This window comes from Centropristis striata, chromosome 20, assembly GCF_030273125.1.
Source record: "Centropristis striata isolate RG_2023a ecotype Rhode Island chromosome 20, C.striata_1.0, whole genome shotgun sequence".
NCBI lineage: Eukaryota > Metazoa > Chordata > Actinopteri > Perciformes > Serranidae > Centropristis > Centropristis striata.
This window is the reverse complement of record NC_081536.1, coordinates 19576729-19592381: the sequence shown is the minus strand read 5'-3', so window position 1 is coordinate 19592381 and position 15653 is coordinate 19576729. Positions and strand designations below refer to the sequence as shown.

Genomic DNA, 15653 nt, shown 5'->3' with positions numbered 1-15653 from the left:
AGGGGGATCCGACATCGGGAAACATTTTGCAGGTCATTACATTGTGAAATGCATACTAATAATAATATACCCTTCAGAAAATATAAATAGACTCAAAGAAGACAGTGAGTTTAAAATATCTATAGACACATCTGCAGGTAGCCTCAAGTTTTTTGCTCTCTCTCTCTCTCTCTCTCTCTCTCTCTCTCTCTCTCTCTATATATATATATATATATATATATATATATATATATAACATTCAAACAAGTGGCTCTTAAAACTTTCTTTTTATTAAGTGAAGCAAATTTTGTGTAGGGATTTTACATGGGTTTCAACATGATTATGTTAATTGGACTAGGCCCATGTGGCACCGGTACTTCCTGCTGCTATGATCATTTGGGATGGGTGATATAACTGAGTGATATATACAGCTTATGACAGGCATGGGAGCTGGAAAGAAAATGCCCTACAGATGGCAAAATAGCTGACATCATTGTGCACAGTCTGGATCAGAGGATTACAAATGCATCTCATCTGGGTTTGAATTTTCAAAAACCTACCTTTTAATTTTAAAAGCACATACCGTAATTTCCGGAGTGTGGGGATTTGTCTCTGTCTAGCTTGACACAGTTCATCCTCAGCAGCAGCAGCGCCTGCGTCTACACTTCCAACCATGGATGCTTCCAACTCGACCAGAAGCCAGCCAGAACCGGGTGGGCGGGTTTCCTGGACTCACTGGCCACGTTTCAGGGCCTTTTGTCACCGTACCATCAGCTGGGCTGCGCAGCTAACATTATTATATATAATGCTAAAAATAAAAGTAGTGCCCGCTGCGCCGGTCAAAAGAAGTATGAACCAAATAACACTCATAGGAAATTAACATTATTATGCTAATTTTGCTGTTTTAAACCTCGATCAAGCCGCATTATTAATTAAACGATATTCCATTATAGTGGTTTGGATGTTACTGAAACGCTTTGTTTACATTGTCGGAGGAGGTTAGAGAAATGCACCATATTAAATAAAAAATAATGTTTAGAGATGAAAATGAATTGCTTGTACGTTGCAAAATACTGATGTTACAAATCGAATTATTTTGCACAGATATTGCCACCAAAAACAACAGGATCAAACATAATATATGTATATATTTTTACAATATCAAAAATTCAAAAACGAAACGTGGTATTACGTTGTATTTGTCTGGCGAAATGACGCAATGACGCTCCCTCACTGTCGGCGTGAAAGCACTCGTTTTAAATCTTTGGAAGTACCGTCTGACAAGGCGGAGCGTTTGTTTGTTATTAATTTAAAACCGTACACCTACCCTTGTACAGTTTTATAACATTCAGTGATTTTAAGTTATTGTAGGCTTTTATTTCTGCATTTACCTTATTGTTTTTGTCTTCATTTGAAGTTAATGTGATCTTACTTTAAAGTTCAAGGATTGTGCGTAACCCGACTTTTCAATTGAATCATATGTTAAACTTTCCGAAAGAAATGTTTTATTAATGTGTAATAGGATATATATTTATCTTTTAAATTGACGCACTTGTGTGTTTACCAGACAATGTCGATACTGCGGTAGACTAGGTGTCACAAATCGAAGCACCCTGTCCGTTGGAGGGGCGTTGGCAGTTGGAGCAGGAATGTGCTGCACGTTCTGTTGCTGGCGAATGGACAGACAACATGGACGATCCGCGGGATGTTCAAACTTCCAAGCGAAACGGGAGCTGCAGGTCGTTATTATCGGCCGGTTCCGCCGTGGCAATGGAGATCAAACGGAAGAAAATACGACAGAGTACATTATTCCAGCAATCAGAGGTAAGGACACAGGGATAGCGTAACGTTCACAGTGTGGTCTTGTGAGTTTCGCCGTCAACACTGAATCATAATGACATTTCAGTTGGAGAGGGTTCAAAGTGCAATGATCCTAACGTAAACAAGCTAATAAACGGTTCTTTTTTGCTTACACAGCTTCAATAACTACTAACGCTAGCTTTTCGCTAGGTTGTGCTCTGATATTTTGGAAATAATTACTTAAATTTTCTAACGTCTGTCTTAAGCATTCACACACCCACTGGCATTAATTTCCTTGGGACAAAGCTAACGTCAGCTGAATGGGCCTGTTATCCAATCCGGGAGCTGCCCCTTTTTATTCAGTTCCCTGAAACTTGTTGAATGTTGCCGAGCATGTGCAGAAATAATATTATTTTCTTTATTCCCTAACACCACAACAACTAATGTCTTTTCAGACCAAAAGCATGAAACGATGCCCAAGTCTTCTGAATGACACTCTGCAGATAGTAGAGGATATGAATTTGTTGTACATACGACAGATTTCTAAGAAGCTACAGGTGCATTTTTTAGATTATAGTATGGAGAATGGTGATGTTTATATCCCTAAAATAACTACGGTATGTATGTACATTTTAAATGTATTTTTTCAGACCAGATATAGTAGACATCACCATTCTCCATTTGGGTCAACAAATATGTTAGCTAGAGCTCCCCTGATACATCTTTCTGCCACTGTTGTTCTTTGCAGCATGTCGTCCATATAGTTCCATACTGCAACATTGCCATCCAAACTGAAAATGTTTATGCATGCACATACTGTTGTCTTCTCATCTAGCAAATACTGTATGTTGGTCATTATGAAACTAACTTATTAGTGCTTTTCATAACCATTCCTCTCCCCTTCTGCATGCATCACTTCACCTCACTCTGCCACCATAAAGTTGCTCTTGAGTGATGAAAAGAAGTTGGCTTTATTGCCACAAGTTGAAAAAAGTTGAAAATTCCACCTTTTTTATATGCAATGTTTCTTTACTCCTCTTTGATAGTAAACTGAAAATCTGAGTTGTGGGCAAAAAAAGATTTGGGCAAGTCATCTTAGACTTTGGGAGACACTAATCTGCATTTTTAAAAATACTTTCTGTCTTATTATACACCAAACAACTAATTGATTAATCGAGAAAATAAGTGACAAAATAATCAGAAATTGCAGCCCGATATTGTCATATGCTGTAGCTCTGAAAGTTTTAAGCTCTGTTTGTGCCAGAAAGATTGCTTTTTTGTTTTGTACTGCACATCACTCTTCCATCTTTGCCTAAACAAAAACAACTCAGATTCCGAGACGCACAGAGATAAGTGCACTGTAGAGCCTGGAAGAGGTTGCAGTCCATCTTAAAAGTGTTCTTGTTTGTGATGTATGTGCATTACTGTGAGTGATGTAACACCTTTAACACTGGAAGGGATTTCTTGCCAAAAACAACATTCAAGGGCAACTTCACTCTAGCTCCACTTTAGTCTCTTTACAGCATGTTGTTTGATGGACTAACAAAGTTAGTTATCCTCATTTGGCGATTTTTAAACTCTCCTTTGTATTTTTTGTCCAAAAAGAATACTAACCTACAAGAAAAGCTTGACTTTGAAATCCGAATGCGGGATGGCGCCTACAAGCTTCTGCTCGCCTGCAGTAAGAGAGAGCAGGTTCTTAATGCCTCCAAGAACCTGCTGACCTGTAACGCCAGGATTAAGGCTTATCTCACACAGCTGCAGAAGAAAAAAGAGGAGCAGGACATGATCGGAGCAGCCATGAGGTAAGACTACGGTGTTAGCAGGTGTGGAAGATGTCTTGGAAAAGTTGCAGATCAAACTATAAATCTCAAGGTTCAGATTTGAAGGGTCTTTTGTTGTTGTGAATTTAATATATTGATTCATAGATTGTGGTCAATTGTAATGGTAAATTAAAAAAAAAAAATCAGATTTTCAGATGCAGTGTCAGATGACCGTGTGCCCTGTGATGGAAAAATTGCAATGTCTGGTAAGATTAATCTCCTTTGTCCAGAATGACATTAAGCACAAAATTAAGTACAATTTGAATAGTTTTTAAGGTTACCCTCTTTCAAGATATAGAGAACAAGATATAGAATATTTTACATATAAACTATGATTAACTCATATAATTAACTTTTAAAAACTTTCATTTTTAATTAACTTTTGTCCTCTCTGCTGATTTAGGGCTGCGGATTCCTTTGATGTGGAGGGATTCTGCCTACTTTAACAACAGAGGGAGTAAGTTTGTCCTTATTCTGCTAACAGTCAGTCCTTCTGTTTATCATCTTCTCATGTTATTTTGTGGATACTTGCTGGACTACAAATCCTGTAAATCCCCTGTGTTTATTAGGTTCCCGTCGAGTGGCAGTGTTTTGTCTGATGCAGATTGGCTCAGAAGTGTATGACACTGAAATGGTGGTGGTGGACAGATCAGTTACTGACATCTGTTTTGAGGGAGTCACCATCTTGTAAGTATTAATAATATATGTCCAATATGCAGTATAATACACAGCTGCACTTACTTTTGGGAAGCCGCTTTAGTTTTTTCTGTACAGTGGAAGTTGTACTAAGAATATGTTGCTGGAAATGTGTTATTTATGTATGTTTAATGTAATGTAATTTATTTACTAAGAGCAGAAAAATGGGCAATCTATTAAGGATGCTACAGATAAAAACTGCTGTGCAATAAAATGCATTATTTATGCCTCTGAAATGTTTTTTTTTTGTTTGTTTCAATTATTTATATGAATGTTTATGCACTAATTGGAATGTATTTTTCCTCAAACAGTAAAGAAGCAGTTCCTGAGTTTGATCTGAAGGTGGAGCTGTGGAGCTGTGCCCTGGAGGAAGAGCTCACGTTGGTAAATACGCCAAAGAAACTCGCCAAGAAGCTCCGCAACTCCTTTGGAAAGACTGCTGGGAAGAAGCTGAGCCCTCTGGTGGACAATCCAGACCCTGACACCTTCCTGCAGTACAACCCCATACCTGTGTATGTATTGTGCTATCCCATAAAACCCTTTACAGACTCTCGGCTCTCTATTTAGGATTTTTGCAGTTGGGAAAGAACTCGATTCTGGCTTGTAACTTGTACAAAGATGTAGCTGCAGGCTCACAAAACCAGTTTGTAAACAAATCACACTGACACCGACGTAAACCAATATTTGGAGTAATGAATAATGATACATGAAGCCTCTGGATACACATAATATTTTTTGTGCCAATAAATGTAACTATTTTATTGACAGAGAAAAAGCTCTTTTAATCATCTGAGACAAAAAGCATGTCTAACAGCATTTGAAGCATCTAGTGAATCTCTGAAACTGAACATCTGTAAGTGATGCATACCACCTGTTCAGTGGGAAGAGAAACATTGAGATCATTAGGCCTTTGAACAGGGCGATAATTTACACAAAGCAAAACGCTGTAGGGTATGTGCACATGTTGGGGTTAAATGGGCTTGAGTCTTTGTATTGTGATTCATTTTTATTTATTTATATTTTTAAAAACAACAACATAGCACACACTTACACAAATCAATGCACATAAGTGGAAAAAAAATATGCTTGGATGAATACTGTAGTTGTGTTACATTCTGAAAAAAAGTATCTTTATTTATTTTATCTTTATTATTTAGGGTTAGAGTTGAGCATGCATCTTTTATGGTAAAGCCGAAGAGACTAAGGAAAAAAATCCAATGCAGTATATGTGAAAGAATGCTAAACTGTGTGTTTGTATGTTTCTACCTGTAACAGGGGAGCCAAGTACAGCCTGCTGGCCTACACTACACTGGGTCTGCCCGAGGCTGAAGGCAGCTTTCAGTCTCACTCCCTCATTGTCCTCCAAGATGGTGAGAAGCAAAGGCACATAAATGTTATATCTGATGATATAAATGGATTATGCTTTTTAGTCCCCTGATTTGATTCAGCACTTTGGTAATGATACAACATTTTTACAACATTAAAATTGAAATCGAAAATTAAACAAAATTTTGAAAGCTCACATTGGATTACTTTCCTCCCTTTGGGTGAGCAATTTAATGGATAAGAATGAAGGTGCTCAGGCGGGTTTATGTTATCTATCTTTAATTTCAGCTGCAAACTTTTGATATGAGTTTTAACAATGACACTTTAGCGTCCAGATCCACAGTGCATATTAGAAATTAAACGCTCATATAATGAGAAGTAATATGTGACAGGAACATGCATTAGCTCTCTTGTGTGGAACACGACACCTTTATAACTGAAAAAGTTGTTCAGTCATGTGATTTTACTTTGTCTGTCAAGATAGGAATCTCAATGATTACCATTAGCTTTACATATAATACTTTATTCAGATTAGGATATGTATATTTTACCATCTTCACAGCTGAGTGGTCATCTTGGCTTCCACTCTATGGTAACCTCTGCTGCCGGTTGGTGGCCCAGCCGTCCTGCATGACACAGACCATGATGACCGGCTACCTGAGCCAGAAGGTGCGTCAACTGCTCTCATCATTACCAAAAGATTAATTGCTGGTCGCTGGGTTAAATGCTAAATTTCCTTTAATTACTGTTTTTCTGGTAATTTCAGCAAAGTGTGGAGGGGATGTACCGCTGCTGCAGTCTTTACTGTGTGCTGAGTGCTGCTGTTTTGTCCTGTTACTTCACCCCGGAAGAAATTGATGCTAAAGTACAGCCCACTCTGACCGTACCTATCAACAAGGTAACACAAAACCCTAACATTTACATCCCACACTGACATTTGCATTTGATGCTCAGTTACTGTTGAGCTTGTTGATTAAAATCTATTGGCACTGAAAGACGTGCAGATGTACTTATTACATAAATAAATGTTAAAGCAGAAGAGTAGATATGTTAATTAGACCAGAAATAGCTATTATTGTTCACCCTGTCAAAATTATTACTATCTTCACACTATCATTATTATCTGTTTTAATTTAGCTGTCTGGTTAGTGGAATTACAAATTAAATATTAACATTACAGTTATATATAATTTATTACATTCCCAGTTAAAGGTTTTCTCTAGCGTTTGCAGGATAACCAAAATACAAAATGCCACTTAACTCACTGAGATCTTGCATGCATCTTTGGCATTTGCTGCTGAATTATTTTTTTTTTCTGCAATATCAGCGATATACTCTTCAGTGCAAAATCTCATTTGTATACAGTAAAACTAATTTTCAGCTCCTGACAAGTTATCTATGGTGTTTCTGCAGGACACCCGAATCTGTGTGATGGAGAAGGGGTCAGCAGGCCAGAAATCCAGGAGTCTGTCCATCATCAACCCTTCAGCAGAGGGGTCTGACACCATCGTCTTCACCACAGAAACCAGTGAAGAACTGGAGGACTGGCTGGAAGCCCTCCACCAGCACCTCTATGATCAGAGTGAGTGTGTTTCTGTAAATATATAACAGAGGTGTGCATATAAAGAGTATAGGTACATACAGTATATGTGCGTACAGAGCAGGTATTTTTCTTAAGAGAGTTTAGAGATTTAGTGTGTCTGTCAATCTGTTTTGGCAAGAAATGTGGCTGCACATATATTTAGCTTAACTCTTAGCAAGCAAAGATAGTGTAACCTTTATCTGTGTCTCTCATGCCTCTCCTTGTTTACAACCAGGCCAGTGGCTGCACTGCTGCAACCAGCTAATGAAGATCGAGGTCGCATCACCACGGAAACCATCACTCTTCCTCACCAAGCAGGCTGACTCTGTTTACAATGACCTCAGTGAGTAAAGTAATTGGAGCAAGTGGGTGAAGTGAGTTAGACAGAGTCTGATAATTTGCCAACTGTTTGACAGGATTTTTATTTATATGTATATAATATCTATTTATAGAATACATTATTATTTGCTCAAAACAAATAGGATACCTCTGTGAAATAAATAGATTCTAGTAAGCATGAATAATAGTTTGAATTGACGCATGTACATGCAAATTAGAATATTGGATTGTGACATTATGTGTTCTTTGAGAAATGCTATTATGTATGCTCTGCATTTCAACACAATTTTACATGTGAAAAACACATCAACTTAAAGGGAGAGTTAAGATTACAAACTATCCCTTTTAATGATATCCTCTATTTGACTAAACTTCAGTGTTTGCTTGTTTAACGTGCAGGTATAAATTCACCTGGCAAGTTTGAGAGCATCACAGACATCATCCACAACAAGATAGAGGAGACAGATGGCCGCTATCTTATCGGTCATGAAGAGGAGAAGGAGGCGCCAAATTGGTCCACTCTGTTTGAAGGGTCCCAGTCAGTGGTAGTGCAGAAGAATATTCTGTCCCAGAGCAAAACCTCCACCCCTTTTTCAAGCCCCAATCCCAACACAAGCATTACATCCAGCGGCAACAAGAAGCGACGTGCCCCGCCCCCTCCTTCTGACAGAGAGCCTTATGCTCCCCCTAGCCGCCCTGCCAGACCTCCTCTTCCTCCTCTTCCTCCCTCACTTCATCGTCCCCCTCCTCCCTCATACCAGGAGAAGGAGAATTCCAGCACTTGCACGTCGCGTCCGACCACAAGGTCCAAAACTGGCAGACCGTCTCTGGATGCCAAATTCTCTGCCATCATCCAGCAGCTCCAGCGGAGCAACGCTGGAGGAGCCGGAGCCGTCAGCCGTAAAAACGCTCCACTGGGCGTCCTCGATGTGCAACCACAAAGTCAGCCTCAGCCTCCTCTGCAGCAGCTGGACTACCAGAACCACCACACCCAGCACACTGAAGCCACAGGTGAACAAGGCTTCCTCAGACCAAGTTACGGTCCTGGTCCTGTTCCTGTTCCTGCACCGAGGAACAAAATGAGGAAGTCTTTCAGAGAGAGGATGAACCTTAAGGCCTTGTGACCTTAACCAATGACTGGATTTAACCAACTAACTACCTACCTTACCACTAACAGAACTTCACTGAACTCAGTAATGTTGTTAAGTCAGACATCCCAATATATTTGACTGCACCTCAATAGCAATAATGTAATATTTTGGGTATGACTGTTAAAATTAATAGTTCAACATTTTGGAGAATGTGCTCATGCCGTGAGAGTAAGATATAAAGATCAATACTGCTCTTATGCTAAATCTGAAGCTGGAGTCAGTTATCTTAGATTAGCATAAAGTCTGGAAACAGGTGGAAGCGGTTAGCATAGCTCTGTCCTAAGGCAAGGGTTTTCATAGTGTTTTTGGTCTTAATTGCGACCTGTAAAGTTCCTGGTTGGCAGATCTTTAAACTTTTGGACAGCTAGGCTAGCTGTTTACCCCTGCTTTCAGTCTTTATGCTGAGCTAAGCTAACCATCTCCCTTTATATCGAGCTCATAAGAGTATGGTATCGATCTTCTCATAGTATTTCTCAAAATGTCGACCTATTTCTTTAACCTAAAGGATGGCTGGGTGACCTCGTCTCTTAAAAAAAAATCCTCACAATGTCCATCATGACGACCCAAATCCCAGCTGACACCTCATATCACAATATCAATATTGTATTGATACACCTCCAGCTCCACTCTCCATTTATAAACTCTTTTCATGTGCAGCTAACCCATAGATGAAATTGAAAGCTGTATGTTGGCTTGAGCACCGCCATCATCAATCCCACTAAAATGGAAAGGCTTATTTCTCAGCTCTGCCACTGGAACATGGACCGAAGAAAGAGCCTTTGCAGAAGCACTCAAATTGGAATTGATCCATTGGGCGACTGTGAATGAGTCATTCCTTTTGGAACTATTGACTTATTCCACTTACTGTGACAACTTTATGACCACTATAGCTGATTTTAAGGGAACAGGATTTTAGGAGCAATTGCAAGCACTAATGTGACTTCTCCATTTCCCAGAGGTCTTAATAATGGAGTGACCTTGGTTTTCAGTGGCCACACAGTATGTCCAACATAATTTAACACTGTAGCCTATAAATGTTATGAACCTAATCGAGTGAATGAGTCTTTTTAGTGGCTAAAATAATGAATGCCCGTGTGTTTGTGTTTTGAAACTATCAACATATTGCCAGCCACTAAATATTTCAACCACTTAGCAGTCACGTGTTGAAGAACGTTCTTCATAATTACACACAGTGTACGAAACATTAGGTACTTTCTCTGAAATTGCCTGGCCAGATGAAGCAGTGTGATGAAAGCTAAAATCCCTTTTTTATTTTTATCTCACCCTCTAAAATTCTGTTTAATCAAGAGGGGGAGATGTAGATTTGGGGGGAGGCGGATTACAGGAGGATTTAGTTAAAGCCTTGAAAGAACCGAGAATGGACTGTATAAAAGGGGATGCTGCTCAATATTAGCAGTGTGTTCAAAATGTTTTCTATGCTCGGCGTGTATTACCAGAAGTCACTTTGATGATGTGCTGTGCATACCTGGAAAAACAAGGGAACATTGCTCATATTCGTTTTTGCTGATGCTGATGTAGTTAAGCCTTTGGTTGTTTGATAATGGGGAACATCATCACAATAATAAATGTATATGGTAACATTTTGTCCATTTTCAGTTAGACTAAGCATATTAGAGACTCAAGAACATTCAATTACATGCCAGTGTTACTGACGATGAAAGGCAACGTTTCTATATATTACTTTAGATTAACTGTAGCGAAAGCAGGAAGTGTCCCTGTGGATATTAAGGGAGAGCATGTGATCTTAATGTACAACTGCTTTATGACTAAACAAGGACTGAACATTTTGACTGTAGCCAAACTAATGAGCCAAATTTATTATCATTTACAATGTTTTTAAAATGTATCTTTTATATGTCAGTTGTTGAGTACATGTGACAGCAATAAATTGTAGTTTTTTTTTATTGTTTTTGATTTAAAGGCGCTGTAATTCATTTTTATAGTATATAACTGCCATCTCAATATTTCTTTTAGCATATGAATTATTTAGACTTAAAGTGGCAATGTTTATTTACTAGTACGTAGGGATGCATTAATCCTGTCCTCGTGGAGAATAATTTGTGTATAGTGCAATGTAAAAACAATATCTTAGTTATTTTTGTTTCTCAAAAAGTGCAATTTCCTCCTCACTCTCTGTTGTCTTGGAAGCTAACTGTAATTTTTATTATTGCTGATCTGCAATAAAACGGCCTACATTCTACCCTGGTGAGACTGCTTTATTTTTGCTGAGCTTGGAAGTATTACTGAATATTTTTCATGGTAAAGGTTTACCAGGGGGTGGCAATAAAAGTCAAAGCATAGCTTTTATTGCAGCCCAACACACACATCCCCATAGAGATACACACACTGGCAGATTTCTCTACTGCAGCAAATACTGGAGAGGCTTCTCTGGCTTTGAGCCCAGAGGTAGCCTGTTGTGAAGATTAAGGCGAATGGAATCTCATAGCCAGATAATGGTATTACAATAATAAAACCCCATTCACACTGCATTTACTCAAGGAAAAAAAAAAAGAACATTACGTTGATGTTAGTACACTGGCATTAAATATCAGTTTATTTAGCCCTCACCATTTATATGAAGTTCAGTTAAAGAACACAAATGAGGAAACATGTATAGATAGTAAAATATTTTAATTAAATATACAGGAGGTCATATCATACAAAATGTCTTTTATTTTTTTGTCTTGCTCGCCAGCTGGGTGATTGGTAAACAGATGGCTACTGTATCAAAAACACTTTCAGGATGCACATTAATGGAAACAACGTGGAAAAAAAGTGAAACGACAACAAATAAGAGTATCCTAATTCTTAAATTGTAGTGTTTGTTTAAATCTAACATGATCACGGTGACCTTGAAACAGAGCAAACAAGGACACAGCTAGATTGTGTAACCGACTTTTATACTGTTTTTATACTATTTACAGATTATAACAGTTTATATGATAACAACCACGCTGTACTATCTACAGTGCTATTTACACAGAAAATAAGACGAGAGAGATAGAGGGGGTTGTTGTGATTTGATCCCGTATGAATGTTCTGTACAGGAGCCAGCACTAATGCCAGTTTTACCTACACACAGCAATATACAGTACTTAATCAGAAATGAATGTCTTTATCTAAGTATTCATTAAAACTTTACATATAGACGCTTACAGCTTTTTTTTCTTCTTCTTTCTTTTGAAACACCAGACATGTTCGACTGTGTATTTCAACTATCCTGGATTGCAATTATAGTGGTTGTAAAAGCCAGAGCAGGTGTTGTCTTTTCACCTCAAGCTATGGAGCATGGTCGGCATACTTTATGGAGTCTGGTACCTTTTCATCACTGCTAGAAAACACATAGAGCACACATGCCCTGCGGATGACAGACACCAGACCTGTGTCAATATCAACTATCAGTAAATCTTTTCAGGTTCTTCTATAATTGACTGCCTGACACAGTTAAGCTAAGTAAATAGTCATTTAAGCACAAATACTAACCTTCAGGTTGAAGCATAACAGTTTAAATTTTTAAAAAAATTGTGCCTTACCTATCAAGTCTGGTGTCTGAAAGCCAAGTGTGCTAAATAGTTTTTTGTATGAGTGTCTGTGCGCTGCATTTCAGACAAGAGTGACAGTAATATTGATATTTCTACCCTGCTACAGAAGATAAACCTTAACAACTGTAGTGCTAACTCTAATCCAAAACTGCGAAAGGCACAGATATTTGCAAAGCAATAATATCCTAAGTGACAACATTCCTATCAAATCATACAGTGAGTCTTTTCAGCGTGTTGAATAAAAAGAGTCTGTTCACCCAAAAAAAGAGCTTTTCAAGTCAAGAACAAAAAGATGAAATGCTGATTTCTTGTGGTGAGCATTCCACAGCAGACGGCTGCTTCATTATGCGGTCCTACAGACAAAAAACAAGCTGCTACAGTCTACTCATCACAAGGGGTTTTGGGATCAAATTACTTCCAATTTAGAAAGTAAAAATTAAAACGGCTTTTCATTAACTCTGACTTAAAAAACATTCGTGATTTGTCAACAGATTAAACATGACAACTGCTTGTGTTGTATGATCTGGACTAAAATATTTAACGAATAAGAACCTGAACTGAGTAAAAATGCGAGTCTACAGTACATCTGTTATACACAGCACCTCTGGATGTGATGATAAAACTATTTCACGTTATGCAGCACCGCAGTGAGTGTCAATGTCCATGCCAAGTGGATTTACTGTGGCACAAACTGGCAACAGCTATCAGCATGAAGACATGTAAACAGATCCAACACCACTGGCTGCCGAAAGTGTAATAATGCACTAAACAGCTGTTGAACACTGTTTGCGATGGTGAACGCACCTCTGGTTATATAAAGAATTTTCATTTATGCTGTCATGTTACTTGTAGTGTTTTTAAGCAAAAAAGTTTAGCCCTCAGACGCAGTAAACAAATGGCTTTTCTCTGTTGCCCTCCACTTTTCACACGCTCAGAGCAACAACCTGACTCATGGTGACTGAGAGCGGCAAACTGATTTGTGAGCACATACACATGAGCATTGTGCAAATAAGGATACGACAATAACAAAAATAACAATACAGTAAGTGGTGATACAAATAAAGAACAGTGCAAAGTATATAAACAAATGCATACACAAATAAAAAAAAGAAAATGGAATTTTCAGTCTGCCTGAATGATGAGTTTATCAGTCTGTAATCAGCCAAAGTTTCATAATCAGTGTTTATTTTTCGACTGAGCCACAATCCCCGAGCAAGAGAGACAGAAAGAGAAGCTGAAAAAGTTTCTGAGGATGAAGAAGGAGAAATAAATCCTCCTCCTGCCCTCACAGTCTGGTGCTGGGGTGTACCGACGACAGCTGAGGTGGTGGGAGGGTGGAGAGAGGGTACAGGTGGTGCAACAGGTCCCCGTACAGTGCGGCCCCGCCCGGCTGCCTGTAGAAGTGGTGCGGGCTGGGGCTGGCGGCCAGCAGCTGCCTGTGAAGCATCATGGAGTGGAAGGCTAAGGGGGGCACGAGGGGCGACACTGCTGACTGGCTCTTCAGATACTGCAGACCCGGGTGCTGCTGGAGCTCGTCCCCCGGGGAGACCAGGCCATGTGGGTACAAGGCAGTGTAGAGGGCTGCGTGGGGCGGGGGGTAGGTAGTTGTTGGGTGGCCCTCAGGGAGATGGTTGTTTAGGTGAACCGCGTGGGCTGGCTCAGCTGGTTTTAGCTCTTCTGGGTCGCTGCGTCTGATTGCGCCTGCGGGGTGGATTGGCGTCACCACGCGGACTTTCCTCTCTGGGACTTCCTCGCTCTCGGGTTCCACGAGGCTCCTCTTACTGGGTCGAATGGGGCTGGTGAGGGACGAATCGCTTGAAGCTTTTGGCTGCAATGACTCCGCTGGGCTCTGTTTTGGGGTAGAGATGGTCATAGGAGGAACTCTGCACGCCTTAGGATGGGAATCCAAACTCTGGTGCATGATGGGATATGGGAGATTGCAGAAGGCGGGCTTAGAGAAGGAGGACACCCTTTGAGAGAGAGGTTTAGCGATTGTAAAGTCTCTGGGCTCATCGTCTGCCTCTCTCCTCTCTCCGTGTGTTTGAGTCCTGTCACTGTAGTGGGATCTGTAGGCCAAGCCTTCTTGCTCCAGGCCTGGACAGACAAAGGCCTGGCTGCCTTCATGGTCCCTGGCGTAGCGCTCTCTCCGATCTCCGTTGGGGAAGCCGACCATCCTCTCTTGGCTCAGGCAGCTCTCAGTTTGCCTGTAGAGACTGTGGAGGTGTGGCGAGGAGTAGCAGTCACCTGTGTAGCTCCGGGGCTGAGCAGCTGGTCCCTGGAGTAGTGACTCTCCAGCGTTCTCCCCGCCATCCTGCGCATGGGCTCGGGGGAGATATGGCTGCCATGGCGGATTGACTTGAGGCTGTAGGTGATGGCTCGTCCGGCGGCTGTAAGTCTCTGAGAGCTCCCCGGCAGCGCCCCTCTCTGATGGGCCACTGGCGGCTTGTTGGTGAGGCTTGCTGCTCTGGGCGTGCTGGATGACTGATGGCCTGAATATGGGCGCTACCTCTGGGATATTGTCTGACACACACCCATGCCTCTGTCCTACCACCTCCTTCTCACCCTTTCTCTTCTCCTTGTCCCTTTCAGCCACTGATATGACGGGGATAGAGGAAGTCACTGTGGGAGGTGGAGGGTGAAGAGGAGACGTAAAGGAGTATGGGTTGGACTCACACACTTGGGAGAGGAGCTTCTTTTTGGCTAAAGGAGACATGACCCCCTGGCTGGCTTTGCAGTAGGCAGCCGTCTGCGTGGACTCCTTCTTAATGACCCCATAGTCTTCTTTCTCTGGGAAAGAATCTGTGCTCAAGTCTATACACTGTCTGTCCGCCTGCTTACACATTGGTAACACTTTCCCCACTCTCCCTCCGTGACTTTCTACAGAGTCTTTGACCCTGGAGGAGGGCTCAGGCAGAGCAACATGTCCAGCAGGTTTGTTCTGATCCCAACGGTGAGGCAGGTAGGGGTTTTTAGGAATGAAATGCACTTCAGTTTGCTGTTCACAGGAGAGTTTTGCTCGGAGGACCTCGCTGATTTGCCTCCATTCAGGCTGGGGGCCGGACCCTGTGCAGAGGGGTAATCCAGCATGTGGGGCTCTGCAGTCTGGCTCTTTGGGGCAGAGTAAAGATGGCTGCTCCACTGCCAAGGACTCCTCTTTCTTAAGGGTAAGATGTAACTCTTCCTCCTCTATTACAATAGGCTCATCTCTCAGAGATACCTCGTGTTTTATGGCTGCGGACAGCTCGTGATTCTCTTCTTTCCCCTTGGAGTCCTGCATGCAGAAAAATTATAGTGGTTACTATGGTTTCTCAGAGCAAAATACACTCCTATATTTCCTTATTATGATCAAAGACAACAGGAATTCAAGACAGAGGGTGAAGCATTTATGAGAAAG

General features: G+C 40.8%; 2 protein-coding genes across 2 annotated transcripts in view; one reads left to right on the top strand and one right to left on the bottom strand.

Annotated features, from left to right (window-relative positions):
• The first annotated feature begins 1143 nt into the window (after positions 1-1143).
• rtkn2 (rhotekin 2) lies at positions 1144-10917 on the top strand. The gene is made up of 14 exons (XM_059358800.1): positions 1144-1428; positions 1547-1803; positions 2235-2336; positions 3385-3584; positions 3750-3808; positions 4006-4059; positions 4172-4289; positions 4610-4810; positions 5574-5668; positions 6187-6293; positions 6391-6522; positions 7038-7206; positions 7442-7549; positions 7945-10917. The coding sequence occupies exons 2-14, from the start codon at positions 1669-1671 to the stop codon at positions 8667-8669; spliced, it is 2205 nt and encodes a 734-aa protein (XP_059214783.1). The 5' UTR covers positions 1144-1428; positions 1547-1668; the 3' UTR covers positions 8670-10917.
• Positions 10918-11467: 550 nt separating this feature from the next.
• Positions 11468-15653, bottom strand: part of arid5b (AT-rich interaction domain 5B) — an 83428-nt gene continuing 79242 nt past the window's right edge. Inside the window, exon 10 of the mRNA XM_059359253.1 lies at positions 11468-15530. Within this exon, the coding sequence (XP_059215236.1) occupies positions 13545-15530 (1986 nt within the window). The 3' untranslated portion in view covers positions 11468-13544. The remainder of the gene's footprint in view (positions 15531-15653) is intronic.

Bases quoted from the DNA above. Each gene is read 5' to 3' on its own strand.
- rtkn2 (XM_059358800.1), top strand. From the start codon at position 1,669: ATGGACGATCCGCGGGATGTTCAAACTTCCAAGCGAAACGGGAGCTGC. The intron at 3,809-4,005 runs GTAAGATTAATC...CTGCTGATTTAG, and splicing joins TGGAAAAATTGCAATGTCTG to GGCTGCGGATTCCTTTGATG. The intron at 7,550-7,944 runs GTGAGTAAAGTA...TTTAACGTGCAG, and splicing joins CTCTGTTTACAATGACCTCA to GTATAAATTCACCTGGCAAG.